At 40.8% G+C, this 14,331-nt stretch overlaps 1 protein-coding gene across 3 annotated transcripts in view; it reads right to left on the bottom strand.

Annotated features, from left to right (window-relative positions):
* The window catches only part of LOC142400118 (cyclin-dependent kinase-like 5), a 42,641-nt gene that overhangs the window by 26,124 nt on the left and 2,186 nt on the right, over positions 1-14,331 (bottom strand). For all 3 annotated transcript variants that reach the window (XM_075484755.1, XM_075484758.1, XM_075484756.1), the window contains exon 3: positions 10,835-10,869. In XM_075484755.1, the coding sequence (XP_075340870.1) occupies positions 10,835-10,869 (35 nt within the window). The remainder of the gene's footprint in view (positions 1-10,834; positions 10,870-14,331) is intronic.

Below are 14,331 nucleotides of genomic sequence, written 5' to 3'. Positions count from 1 at the left end.
CATTATGAAATGCAGGTAGGTGTTGGCGCTATTCGGTTGACGATGCTTGATTGGCTGCCCTTGCTCTCACTGACAACAGAGCTATAGAGTAATACACTGACTGAAAAGAAAGCTCAAGCTCAAGCTCATCAGAATCAGAATTCGTTTTATTGCCATTGTTAGTGAACAGTGTTCACTAACTAGGAATTTGCTGCGGCGTAAGGTGCAAACATGTAACATAGGATATAATAATAAAAAATAAAGAATAAAAATATATGAATATAAAATGTACAAGGTGTGTACAACAATACACAGTATCCAATATACAGAGCAACAACAGTGCAGCGTCATTAGTGCAATTTTATTGATGGTAAAGTGACTGGGGCAGGTTATGAGCTGATTATGAAGTGTTCATAAGTCCAACTGCAAGGGGGAAAAAACTGTTCTTGTGACGGGAGGTTCTGGTCCGAATGGAGCGAAGCCTCCTGCCCGAGGGGAGTGGTGCAAATAGAGAAGGGTCAGCTGTGATCCGACCTGCTCGCCCCATAGTCCTGGAGACGTGCAGGTCATGGATAGATGGGAGGCTGCAGCCGATCACCTTCTCAGCAGAGCGCACAGCTTGCTGCAGTCTGTGTCTGTCCCTGTCGGAACTGACCATCTACTGAGCAAAATTCTGATTGAAGCCTGCTCGGAATCGTGCAAGCTTTGTGAAACTGTACTCCGTGAAATGCGCAGCGCAAAGGAAAAGTCGGCAGTTGTATGTACTGGGGATGCTGTTAAAAATAAATAAAAGCCATTGATCGCGAACATTGCTTTCCGGGGGAAGAATATGTAACGATCGTAGTCCGCTTTCACAGCCTTGGAAGGCACACCAGTTCCTGTTTCTGGCCGAAGGGGCGTGTCTGTAACGGGGTGGCTGTGGATTTGGGTGTGGGGGGGGCGATTGCTGAAAAAGTGACATCACTTTTTCACAAAAACAGATTGGGGGATATTCTGGGGGATATTCAAAAAAGGGGAGTACTTGAAACAGAGGTTCTGACACTTGCTGGCACTTCGTGTGTACTCCCCACAGCGGGGAGACTCAGAACTAACACCAAAAACGTGAAAAAGACGATTTTGATTCTCTATCCCCTAAGGTAAATGTGGTCTTAATTGAAAATGTATTGGCTGTGTTGTTACTTTTTTTGTGGGATGTTTTATTTGTAGAAATGCATATTTGCAAAAAAGGACTTAGTATGTTGTCGAAAAAGTGGCTCTTCCCTTGATTTTGCTCTGCCAATGTGGCTCTTGTGAAAAAAATAGTGAGTATCACTGGTCTACGGGCACAGGTGCTGCATTTTCACATTACTTTCATACTGTGGTGATGTCACAAGGTACTCTTTTCTTACATAAAAGTGTATGAAAAGCCAAATAACATCCAAAAAGACCAGAGAACAGATATCGACCAGTTAGGCCTTTCTGTCGTCTGACATGTCAGTTCATTTTCCCCCCGATAGAAATTTTTGCTCCTCCTAAGTAGTCGGCAATAGACAAAAATCACCAAGAATAAGCCGCTGTTGTCATGAAATTGTTTTTAACTACTTCTTTGGATTGAGTTTTCTTTTACTAAAGCTTATTAAGGATGTCTGTAACACGAATGGTGAGAAATGATGATTTCTAGTGATGAACGACCCCAGATGACAAGCTTCAGACAAAAAGAGAAACTCTGAATGGATAATTAGCTCACGAGTGCAAGAGTGCTGCATAACACCCTGGGGCTCTCTATCCATTGTTAGCATTGTTAGGTAGTTATCAATAACCAGTAGGAACTTGTGAAAAAGTTTACATTCAATGCAGTGCATCACCGTCATCAACAAGTGGGCCGAGCCAGACGGTCTGCGCACAGCAGCACTTTAGTTTTAGACTTGAAATAGCCAACGTATGTCAGGGGACAAGGACGACATTAACACTCAAACAGGAAACGTGTGTCCTCTCTGCATCTCTCCGTCTCTTTCACTAGCTCCCAATTGGACCTTGTGCTCCTCTCAAGGTGACCCATTTATTTCATGATGTGAAAGTCCTTTTTTTCCTCTTCTGTCCCAGTTTCAGTTCACTGGGTGCAAAAATAGCTGTTCCCTTCAAGGGGGGGGGGGGGGGGGGGGGGGGGGGGTTGCTCTGATTAATAAATCTAGACACTAGTGACATGCAGCTTATTGTGGCAAAATAAAATCTAAGCAGGCTGCATGAATTCTGTTATCTGTGGAAAGTGTGCCCTTGGTTATGCGACAAAAAAACATGTGGTCGAAGCAATGATAAAATAAAAGATATAGAACATTCCATCAAGACAGGACAAACAACAGATGACAACAGAGTAGTGGTGACTCATTTTATATTACACAGCAGCTCCTAAAAGAGTCGGTTTACGTGTAATCTAATCAATACACTAATTACTCATTTCTTGACTGTTGTGTATATATATATATATATGTATATATATATATATATTCACCAACACAAGCTCACAGGCAAAGCAAAGCAAACCTGAGAAATTATATCCAGCATATCACACATTTCTTGTTCAGTGGGCAAATTGGCACGGCATGAGAGGGTAGATTATCCATTAATCACTCAGCTAAGGAGTCCTAATTCACATGGCAAGTTAGAATTTTCAGCTTACTACAGCGGTGGCCACACCCTCAGTAGAAATCCTGTGTAGGTCTTTACAGACTTGTAATTAATATGTGGTCAAAACTGCAGAACACAACCTTTTTCAACCTTTAGGACATTAACATTAGTGAAGTGCTTAGATTCTGTCCTACTATCTCGTATGTATCATGATGTCATAATATCTTCTAAATTCCCGTTTTACACTGCAATGTGGAGCAAACCTGCCCACTGAAAAGCATGCGTGTGCCGTGTGATACTTTTTTTGCATCATTTGTATCAACAACGATGGAAAATGCAGAATTTGTGAGACTATTTCAGATATGAGTCACGCCAACGGAAAAAAATGAGGATTTGCATCACTTCCGCCTGGTAATGTGTATGTAGCCTCAGTATCTGCTCTGCACGGCTCTGCCTGTCTCCTTCAGTCTATCTCCTGCCAATGTGTACATTTTGGGTCCTGCTCCATACATTCAACGTTGAGAATAGCAACATAGCGAGTGACAAAACATCTTGCCTGTGGATATGTTATGCTAAATGTTTGTCACTTACTTTAGCATTGCTTGGAACTTTGTTAACCTTCACTTAAAGCCAGAGAGCATGGTCACTACTTAATACTAGACACCGAGCACATAGATATAACACCACCGTGGTACAAATTCGATCAATCTCATAATTATATTTCTTCAAAATACGAGGATGATGGAGTCGCTGCATGAACAGATTATAATATATGGTTTCATACTGGCTGTATCATTCTGAAAAATGGCAATAACTATCATACGCACTGCTTCACCATTGGCTGAACACGTTAACTAAGAGTGGCTTCATGTTGGCGTCTGTCGTTAGCCCACAGGGGTTCTGTGAACCTGAACCATGCCAGGAAATTACATCCCCACGCCATGGTGAAGCTGCCAACAGCCTTCACCATAGGAAGGGAGGCATTGTGCCTGAAGACTCCTTTTGGCATGTGCCACATATGTTCTCGCTCACTTGCTAATAATAGCGTGACTCATGATCATATGAGGCTCTCTGCTGCTCAAAAGAGCACTTGCTGCGTTATGTGCTCTCACATCACAAAATGACTTGTTTACATTGATCAACATGATTTATCTCGCAACGCGAGAGTTTGTATAACTGTCTGCCAGGTTTCCTGCACACTCATAAATCAGTTGCTGACTTCCTGTTTGAGGAAAAACCAATTTACTCACTTACTTGGCTGTCTTTTCTCTTCCTCCATGTCATGTAATCCTTGGACATCCCTGTCAAAAAGATTTTCTGTCGACAGTCGATTCAAGTTCATGTCTTTCCTTTTGATTTTCATGGCAATGTGTCATTAGCCACTGTTGTCCTGGACTACCGCATTCAACAGTCTATCTTTTTCTCTTTCAGTTAACTCATACCTGGGGTTAGAATAAAATTGTAATTAATATCTTAGGTAAAGCTTTTGCTCATATGTGAAGACTCAAGTGTGCGATTAACTGCAAAAACACAAAAGTGTGAAAGACACTGAACTGAATATGTCAGATGATGCATTCAAGTTTATTCGCCATCATTTTTTTTGCTTTTAATGTCAAGCACTATTTCAGTTGAATGCTACAGGGAGCCAAAGTAAAGCTTGAACTTTCAGTTCTGTTTTAAAAGTGTGCGTCATGCTTTACTGACATATATATTGGTGAAGGAGCTTAAGCTTCCATCATGAGTCAGAATTTTTTGGAGGATATTTAAGGTTGGGTTAGGTAAGGTTTTTTTTTTTTACCAGGGGAGATGTCACACAGAACGTTTGTGAATGTATAATATAATTAAAATGGCAAAGAAGGTCCTGTGTGGAACACACAGATATGTATAAACAGACATGCATCAAGGGTAATTGGACAAAGGCCCCATGATAAGAAAAAGTAGGTAAGCTTGAAATCAAGAAGCAGGTACTGTGCGTTTGGATGGCTTTGGCCATGCTGTGTTCATGTTTTAATCAAACAGAGTTTGATATGTAGCGGTACAAGACCCAACCTTTTCAGGGGGTCCATAGTATTCTTGTTTAGTGTGCATCAAGGTTCCAAACTCGTTCTCCATTTTTTTCAGTGAAACTAAATCTGTCACACCTTTGGAGGACTTATACTCCAAGCTGATAATTGGCCATCTGTGAATGTATGTTTTTTTTTTTCAAATCTATGCTGACTTCTGGTTTTCCTTATTGCATGACGTACCTACTACCGCCCCCTTCCGCACTGGCAATCTATGTCTTTTTGCACAGGCGTCGGTTGTGTGTTTTGGTCGGCAGTTGGAAGTCGCATTTGCCGTGTTTTCATGTGCTGTTTTGTTTGTTTAAACTATGGTGACACGAGGAGACCCACGTTAGGAAGGAAGCGAGAGCACCCATTCAGACACAGGGAAAACAAGGCAAACACCACACAACCCGAGTTCAAACCAGGAACCTCAACTGTGAATAATTGGCCTTTTACATGAGAGTAGTTGAGTGTGTTGTGAGTCACGGCCCTCAACATACTGAAATTCTGTCCTAAAAATCAACTGTGAAATGTTATAAAATTAAACATGGCTCTATCCACTCAGTCGTAAGCACACTTCCAGCATTTTTTTTGATGCCTTCTCATTTCCATTGTGACACCACATTTAATGGGATCTTATTTTATTTATAGAAGGCCATTAATCAGGGGATTGCCAGCCCATATACTGTCAACGAAAACAAACATGACCGGCGCAAGTTTACCTAAAGCTGTGTTACTGTACAGGCCGTACGATTTCTTTGTTGGCACATACTTTCCCAGTAATGGCAACATATTTAAGAGCTGCATCTGAATCCAACTGAAATCCTGACTTAACGTAGCCTGCCAACACCATTGCAGCCACAGCTTTTCACAGGAAGCTCAGTTCAATAATTCTCCTTACAAAAAACAGGTAATCCTGACTTTGAATTAATCTCAACGGAACAATAATCGAGGAGACATGACCCCCGCAGTGGCTCTGATAATGGAGTGGCTTGCCAAACAAGTTCATGGGATGACAATTCAGGCCCATTCAGGGTGCTGCTGTGTGTTCTGCACATTCCTGTGAGTCGCTGCTGCTCTGTTTACCCTGTCCCTTCCACAGTTCTCATACTGCTACATGGTACAGAATCACCTTGGCCATGTACAAGCCTTATCCAGGATTTAGATTAGCCGCAAGAGAGAAGCCTTTGTATTTGAATTACTTCAGAGGTAAGTTTCAACAAAGGGTTTCATTTTGTAAGTCAACAGGTCCCAGATTTGAGTCGGAGATCTGAAAACACAAGCGTACCACAGAAGCCTGCGACAAGCAGAAAGTGTGTCACGTGTTCAAGGGCAACGAAAAGAAACCTCAGTTCTTTAAATATTTTGTTGGCAGTAGAATATTCACAGTGCAAAGAGGCAACTATTGCAAAGGAGTGGAGCGATGGCCTCAAGCTATGTAATCGATGCTGAGCAAACACATCTTCTAATGGGTAGTTTGACTCAGGGTCAAACTTAAGTAAGCAAAAAAAGGCGTGAGTTTCGCCCCCAGCGCTGAGGATCCCAGTTTCGGCAATACTGAGAATTCGCAAACAAAACCGAAGCACCAAACGATAAACCGAGCAACACCGATAAACGAGTCCAGCCGGTATTTTATTCCAAAGTAAACATTTAGGAAAAACACAAGATGCAAGATGAGGAAGCATCAATTCAGCACACAGGACTGAAATCTTCCTTAAAAAAAACCAACAACCTCAAAGTGAGAATTAATGACATGATCTGAGTTTTTCAAGTTTAATTAAGCTGTTGTTTGGGTCTGTGAAAGATATGGAAATTGTGAACCAAAAACAAGAGATGACAAATCGATCGAACTTAAAGCACCATAGATACACAGCCTATATATATATATATTAAAATATGGTCTGATTATGGTCTGATCTGTATAAATATGCTGTTGTGCCCAGTTTACTGATGATTGTTTCTTGCCAGCTTTCTACCTTGCCTTGAGCAGTTATGAAACGTTTTTGGCCAGACAACGCATCATAAGAACTTGTTCTTTAAAATAAAAAAAACTTTGCAAATGAGAAAGCCATTTGAAACTCATTTAAGTGTCTATAAAATGTCCAAGGCGTCCACAATTTGTCTAAGAAGTCGGTATTCCTTTTCCTGACATCTGTTTTAGCTTCATCTTCTTTCTTTTAAAAACAGCTGCATACTGATGTGTTCCAGGCTCCACAGTTATGACTTTTAATTACAGCAGCTTATAATAAATTTGTATAATACATGGGGTTTTATCAAGCATCAACACAAAAGAAAAAAAAAAAAGTGAATATGATGCTGCAGCATCCTTGGAGCATCTTGAATGTGTTAAGCCCCCTCATTTTGTGTTACCAGGCCACTATAAAACACTGCAATCCCAAAAGAAACTGGACCGGAAAAGACTTAGAGAGGCCAAAACATGTACTTTTGGTTATCCATAATTTACATGGACAAGAGGCAAATTAAAAATGAAACAGAACTACAAGACAAAAGCTTCTCCGTCTCCCGATTTGCTCAACACTTTGACATACTCAAACAGTATGTTGCAACTTTATTCTGCATATTGCCTTTATCAAAAGCTGTGGCAACACTTGGCAAAGTAGCACAAGATTGAGTGATTAAGCATCAAAAGATATCAAAAATAAAAAGCGTGCACCTGGTAGGGGTGAGGTAATGATGTGGGGTTACGGCAAAGTTCCATATTTGCTTAATCTTTACACTGAGTCTGCATTTAGTGAGCTTGTATGACAGAACCGCTAAATTGCCCACAGCCCTGCCTTTCTACACACTGAGACCAAAGAATATACATATACATTCACAACAAATATTTGTGTAAGTGTCTCATTTTGACGGGAACAAAAGAGATTTGAGAGGACCTCGGGGAAACATCTGTTGATTCAGATGGAACAACTTTAAGAGCTTTGTTGGCCTCTTCAAGAGAGGTCGACCAACACAGATAACTTTGAAAGAAAGGTGGGAACCCAGGGAATCTTCTAAGTAAATAAGGGCGAATTAACTCCAGTGTCTTAATGTCTGTTAGTCTGTGATCAGAACAATTAACAATGAAGTGTCCATGTCAAACAACAAACCCACTGCTCTCCAAAAAAAGCTCATTGGTGCTCAGCTGCAGTTTGATGAAGATCACATGACTGGACTAGATGGTTGTTGGAAAATCTTAGACAAATTAGACCAAAACAGTTTTTTTTGGGAGGAAAAAAATCCTTAAAGAACCTTGCCCCGTCCTGTCAAACACAGTGGTGGTAGTATCATGGTTTGTGCGTATTTAGCAGCAGCTGGGTCAGGACAGCTCGTTACTACTGATGGAACAATTCATTCTTAATCATATCCATGAATTTTACAAGAATATGTCGGGACATCTGTACAAGAACTGGATCTCAGCAGAAAGTGGGTTTATGCAGCAAGACATGGACACCGCGCTCACCAGTTTTTTTTTCTCCAAAGAATCGTTAAAGATGAATATAGCAAATGTTTTGGAATGGCCAAGTCATAGTCCTGACCTGAATTCAACGCAAATGTACTGGAAGGAAGTGAAGTGAGCAGCTCGTGAGAAAAACCAACCAGCATCACAGATCTGAAGCTGTTCCGTACAGAGGAGTAAGCTACGACTTTCACAGGACTGACCCAGAGTTATCGCAAATGTTCAGTTCGAGTTAAGCCAAGGAGTTCACAGATCCCGAAGGCAAAGATTCACATACTTTTACCACTAGATGTCTAACATTGGGCCATTTTCCCCAATTAATGTCCAGGTATAGCATTTTTGTCCACTGAAACTACTTTTTGTAGGACAATGAAAATCGGATGTTTTTTGGTCCTATTCCATTCTAAAGGTTCACAAACTTTCAAGCATCGCTTTAGGCTACGATGCTGACAATAAAAACGTGATAGCTTAAACCACCAAACTGACATCAACACTTTCTCTGTGTCCCCCTGCTTATGCCACAATTAGCCCAGCTGTCTCTTCTGCTGACACACGCACCCCGTGGAGTAGATGTGGAGCTTTTTAAATAGATTCAGATTATCATGTGGAAACTGGTAAATGTAACTGAGCATATAGATTCTTTGTTGATTTAAACCCACGTCTTCATTAAATCTAATCATCCATGTTAAAGACATGTATTGTATGAGTAAAATACTGGTGGGGGGGGAGGCGTGCCTCTGGTGAAATAAGTATGTTCTGTAAGTGCAGGCAGCTGCAGCTCCATATAAATGTAACCATCTTCTCTGGCCATGGCTCGTCCCTGACCGGAATCAAAGCACCACCAAACCTTCGGTCTGCTTATGTGTTTTTCTGCAATGTAACGTGTCAGCTGATTACGTGTGCTTGTGTGCACGAACCGTGTGTTTGACTGTGCGCCAGCATAATTATGCAGCATAGATCTGCGAGCTGGCCCTTGAAAATACACGGAGGTTCATTCACACTAACAATGCAATATTTTCCAGATGGCAGTGGTCCATATTGATCTGCAGCCAGAGAATTCATCCTCCTGTGCTTTCACACGTCAAACACAGCGCAGTCACCTACAGATATTCCATCATTACTGTGTATATCATAACATTTCCAACACACACAGGGCCCAGAAAATGTGTGGCAAAGGCTAAGGAGTTTGGAGGATAAATGATCTAATTAAAATGACGAATGCTTTAATTATTTACATACATATGCACATATATATATGTTGTAAAAGGAAATCTGAATTTCCTCAAGGATGTCGAACACTGCCATACCATTGATGAAGACGGATTTTTTCACAAATAAACACGACAATGAAAAACATTACACAAAGCAGACCCCATCTGTTGTGTGGACCAAATTGAGATCTATTGATGTGTGTGCTGTTGTTTAAAATGGCGACATTGGCATTTGCAGCTGCCTAGCCCTGTGATCAATCAGTTTGAATAATAAAGCCCGGTAATTATAGGCTGTGTTTCCGGCTTACAGCAGTGGTATCCTTGTTTTTTTTCCCTCTCTTCTGAGAGCTTGCTGAAAATAACGTCTCTGTGTCGCCTTTCTTACACTTAAGCTAACTCTCTGCCATTAAAAACCTGGCTACACTGAGTTAAGACCATTGCTGTGATAAACAATGTAACGAGGGTAGATGCACAGTTTGCAGAACAAGAAGAAATGTCAAGAACTTTGATTAAAAGGGCTGAGAAAATGTTTTGTCTCCTTTTTGCAGAAAGTGGGAGGTAGTTTCTCTTCTTCATAGTGGATTGCTGTCATTTCTTGGCACAGCGTCTTCCTTAAATGGACCAAGATGACAAGGCTATTACTGCAGTGTGGGCTGTCTAATTTTCATGGTGCTGCTATTTTCTTTTTTTGTCGCCGTTACGGTTTTCCTTAATCTTGTGCTAAAAATGAAATGCATCAAGACAACCTCATAAAGCCACTTTAGCATGAAAAAAACAACAACAAATCAACTATTGGAGGAAATGGATGTAAATTGACTAATTTGCTTCTTTTCAAAGCAGATCTTACTCACGAAGAAACTAATCAGACATAAAGGGGCTACGAGTTATCAAGCACCCTTTGTACAGAAGTGTTTTGTGACCTGCTTTGAACAAACCTCCTTTAAAGACAATATATTGAGCTGATGTTCTGTCTCTGTGCTCTTCTAGATCGCTAGGAACCCCGAACAGACAAAAACATGACGTAAACTAGCCTCGATAAGATCATTGGACACACAAAGAAAACTCTAACTACCACGATGAAAACATGAACTGCAGCCAGAGCCCAAGACAATCAAGGTATGTAACTTCTTGATGTCCCAAGCATGATTAGACTTTAAATCCAAACTCCAAGTCCGATGAAAGAGTGATATTTGAAAGGGAAGTCATAACATTGTTTAGTTTTCAGAACAAAAACATCTGGGCGTTTGGGGATTTTTTAACAAACGATGCCGAAGTAAAAAAGTGCCCTCCTGCCGTCAGTCATGGTTTAACACGTAATAATGCTCTAATGAGTATTTACAGCAACAGGGGTGTGTGTGTGTGTGTGTGTGTGTGAGATGGGCTCAAGATACCATCAGTGTAATCTTTGCAGGGTTTTCTAAGTGTTGGTAACAAACATGAATACAGAAGTAATACGCTGACTTTCTGCCACAGCGTTTTCATGTGAAAAATACAAGACTGGAGATACATAACCACACAAAAGGAAGTTTTGACCTTACCTTGTGTCGGCACTTCAGAACAACACCATAAGCACCTAAAACAGAAGTAAACCGCATGATTACCTGTCATTTTTTCATGAATATTCATCACATGCTTCATATGATCTCTAATCAAAATCAAAGGCTACCCCAATTTGTCTCATTTCTCAGGATCACACAAAGCGTTTGGTCCAATGGGGGGAACAAGTGTTTCAAACAAAGCTGAATCAACAAAGTGTTTTAAATTGCCCTTTTGTTGCTTCTTATATGCGCACAGAAATCGAGAAAAAAAACCCACCTCCCTTTGTTTAAGGACAGGTGGTTCAGAAAGTAGGACACAAGTGTTGGCAAGCAACTGTAGTTCTGATGTTATCGACCCTGGCAGTCACACACACACACACGCACACACACACTTCCCCCGAGGGTTCGAAAGGAATTTTTGGACTGAGCAAGCATATGACAAACTGTTCGGTGCTCCTTCACGAGCCCATCAGTGCTCTACACGAGACCGCTCTGTAAGTACTGCCGTTGCTTTCGTACCAACAGAGTTTAGGCAAATCCTGAAGACGTATCAGTTCACAAATGAACTGTAAATGAACCCTTTCCAGAAAAGCTGGGAGGTTGTCTAAAATGCAGCTAAACTTATATTCAAATCTGTTATTTGTCAAATCGTTTGAACCGTTCCTTTAAAGACCCAAGTTGAGAGGAAATGATGAGGAAATTATTTTCTGTGTCTCCACCACACATGAAAAATTTAAACAAGGTTGATAGCAGCAGCTCAAAAAAGTTTTGGGAAAGAGGCAAAGACAGACTAAAGTTTACAGAAAAGCTCTTTCTTTCCAAACAAGGATGGGCCATGACTCAGCACTTTGTGCCAAACTCCATCAGAAAAATATTGCGAAGAAGCGTGGTCTGTCAACATATATACAGTGCATAATGTTGTGAGAAGATTCAGGCAGCCTGGTTAAAAGCAAAGGACAGAAACCACTGCTGGGTGTGCGCGACCTTTGAACCCTCGGGCAGCACTGCAACGAGAAACTGCCACCCTGATCAGCGTAGCCACATGAGCCCAGTAGAAGCTTGGAAAACCATTTTCACGCATTGGGTTATCTCAGATGGACAGAAGGACAGCGGACATGTGTTCTGTGCTGAGGAAAACTGTGATTTAGGAAAAACTGAAGTTGTAACTCTACCTGCCAAAGACAGAAAGACCACCCAGGCTGTTCTAAGTCAAAAGGTGCAGAAGACAGCGTCTTTAATGGTATGGGGTGAATTCAGGCCCAGGGCATAGAGTGCGTGCTTTACTGACCTACCTGCAGCGCAGAATGGTCTCTTACTGAAAATATATGGCTCATAATGAGGGGGAGAAGTAGACAACAATGACTATAAACTATTATTATTTATTGTTCTAATATACAATCATTGTAAATATATATATTTTTTTTAAAGAAAACATTTTGAACTACTTGACTGATTTTGAATTTCCCCCGATGGGGGATGAATAGAGTATTTTTCTATTCTAATCTATTGAGCAGCTGAAATATTTCTAATCAGCAAGAATGGACACAGATTCCTCCTCTTTTTTGGGCCCTGAGGACTCTGAAAAACATGTAATTCTGGCTGTGTCTGTTTAGTAAAGGTTCATATCAGTTAACTATTTTACAGATTTAAGTAGCGTGTTACATTCTAGACAACTTCCCAATTTTCTTTGACAAATATTATGGATTCGTAGATTTTCTATTGTGTAGTTTTCACTCACTCTGACCCTTCTGCCAGTTAACTTACAGACACTTATTAATTAATTACAGACAGCATTCAGACGCTCTCAGGATTGCTCTTTAGTTCATTTCATAGCTAGCTGGGAGCTTTTAAAAATGCTTCTGTGCTCATGAATTTTAAAACACTACTAAAAGCAATGAATCTTTAACAGTTAACTGGACAGAAAAAAGAAACCTCAAAGAAGAGAGAGTGGCCTGGCATGGATTCCAGGTGATAGGATGACTTTCATTCAAAGAAACCGCCTGTATTTAAGACCCTAAAATGTCAATAGGCAAACACTGTAGTTTAGAAATGTTGAAAAAGAATGGCTTCCTGCTTCAAGATGGTCACCAGCTCGTACAAACCCCACCTCCTGAGTGAATAGCTCCTAAAAAAAAAAATTATAATAAAAATAAAAAGAATAGCACAGTTTGTGTGCTAAAAGATGCAAAACCACCTTAAACTTCTCCTCTTGTTCACTCCCCTGTCCGTCTCTCCTAAGATACGGTGCTGAAGATAATTACATGAATGTTTTTTTAATTTCTGGAGTGAACCTAAATGCAGCACTTAGCACCAAATCATTAACAACATTGACTGACCTCAAGATCACAGAGGAAAAATCTATGATGCTGGATCGAGTGGAGCGCACTGCATCATGGGTTCAAAGGCAGCGGGTGGAGTTGGACAGAAATACCTCTTATAGCTTTACATCCTAAAGTGGCACTTAAAGTGCTGACTCTCTTCCAGACAAACTCATCATTGGACAAGCACTTTTTTAACATCCATCTCAAAGTCTCCCTGTGTCCTCTACCGGCACGCAACCCAGACATTATAAATGTAGGGGTGTAAAAACTGGGAAAAGCCTCACCTCAGGGCTGCTGCAACTTTATATTCACAAAATGGCTCAAGGCAACAGTAACGCCAAGAGAAGGTTTTAGAGAGAAGCCTACAGGCTCCTTCTAAATGAATGACAGCCATATGTTTCCCAACACTAGCTTTGGCAACAAAAGACATGTTGTTTAATGTAAAAAACAAAACAAAAACACAATAGATGAAACATTTCGCATCTTTTGAGGCTATCTGGCAACTGGTCAGTGACATGACTGAATCCCAGAGAGGTTAAGTCCCTGAGAAGTAAAGATGGGGATGGATGAGCTCACCTGTATGTGGGTGTACTGCATTGGTAGACAATTTAAGATTCCATCATCTATGGAACATAAGATTAAAAGATCCTAAACTAAATTGAGAAGGACTGAGGTGAGGTGGAAAACTGTCCTAAAGTCTGATGAAACAAGCTTTTAAATTAATTTTGGGAATGACCGACACGGCACCCTTCAGGCTGAAGGGGCCACCTTGCTCATGATCAGCACATAGTTTAAAAGCCAGCGTTTGCAATGGCATGGATAACTTGCACAGCCGTGAATGTGTCAGTATTTCTGAACAATATATTGCAGTTTTGGAGAGGCTGCCATCCTTATGAGGTCCTTTTTTAGAGAAGCCTTTGCTTTTTTTCAGCAAGACGATGCTGAACCCCGTTCTGCACGGTTCCCAAATGCAGCATTGAAAGATGTTGGAAGAGTAGGTAATGCCCTGGTTCTAACCTTTTTTCAGACTTGGTGCTGGAATCAAGTTCCAAATAAGCATATATTTTCCAAAACGTGATGAAATTTCTCAGTCTCACTATTTGATATGTTGTCTTTGTACCGTTTTCAGTTTGGAAATAAACTGATTGCAAATCTTTAGCAACGTGGCTTTAACCA

Source organism: Odontesthes bonariensis, chromosome 15 (assembly GCF_027942865.1).
Source record: "Odontesthes bonariensis isolate fOdoBon6 chromosome 15, fOdoBon6.hap1, whole genome shotgun sequence".
Lineage (NCBI taxonomy): Eukaryota > Metazoa > Chordata > Actinopteri > Atheriniformes > Atherinopsidae > Odontesthes > Odontesthes bonariensis.
Note: the sequence above shows the minus strand (reverse complement) of the source record. Positions and strands in the feature narration are given on the sequence as shown.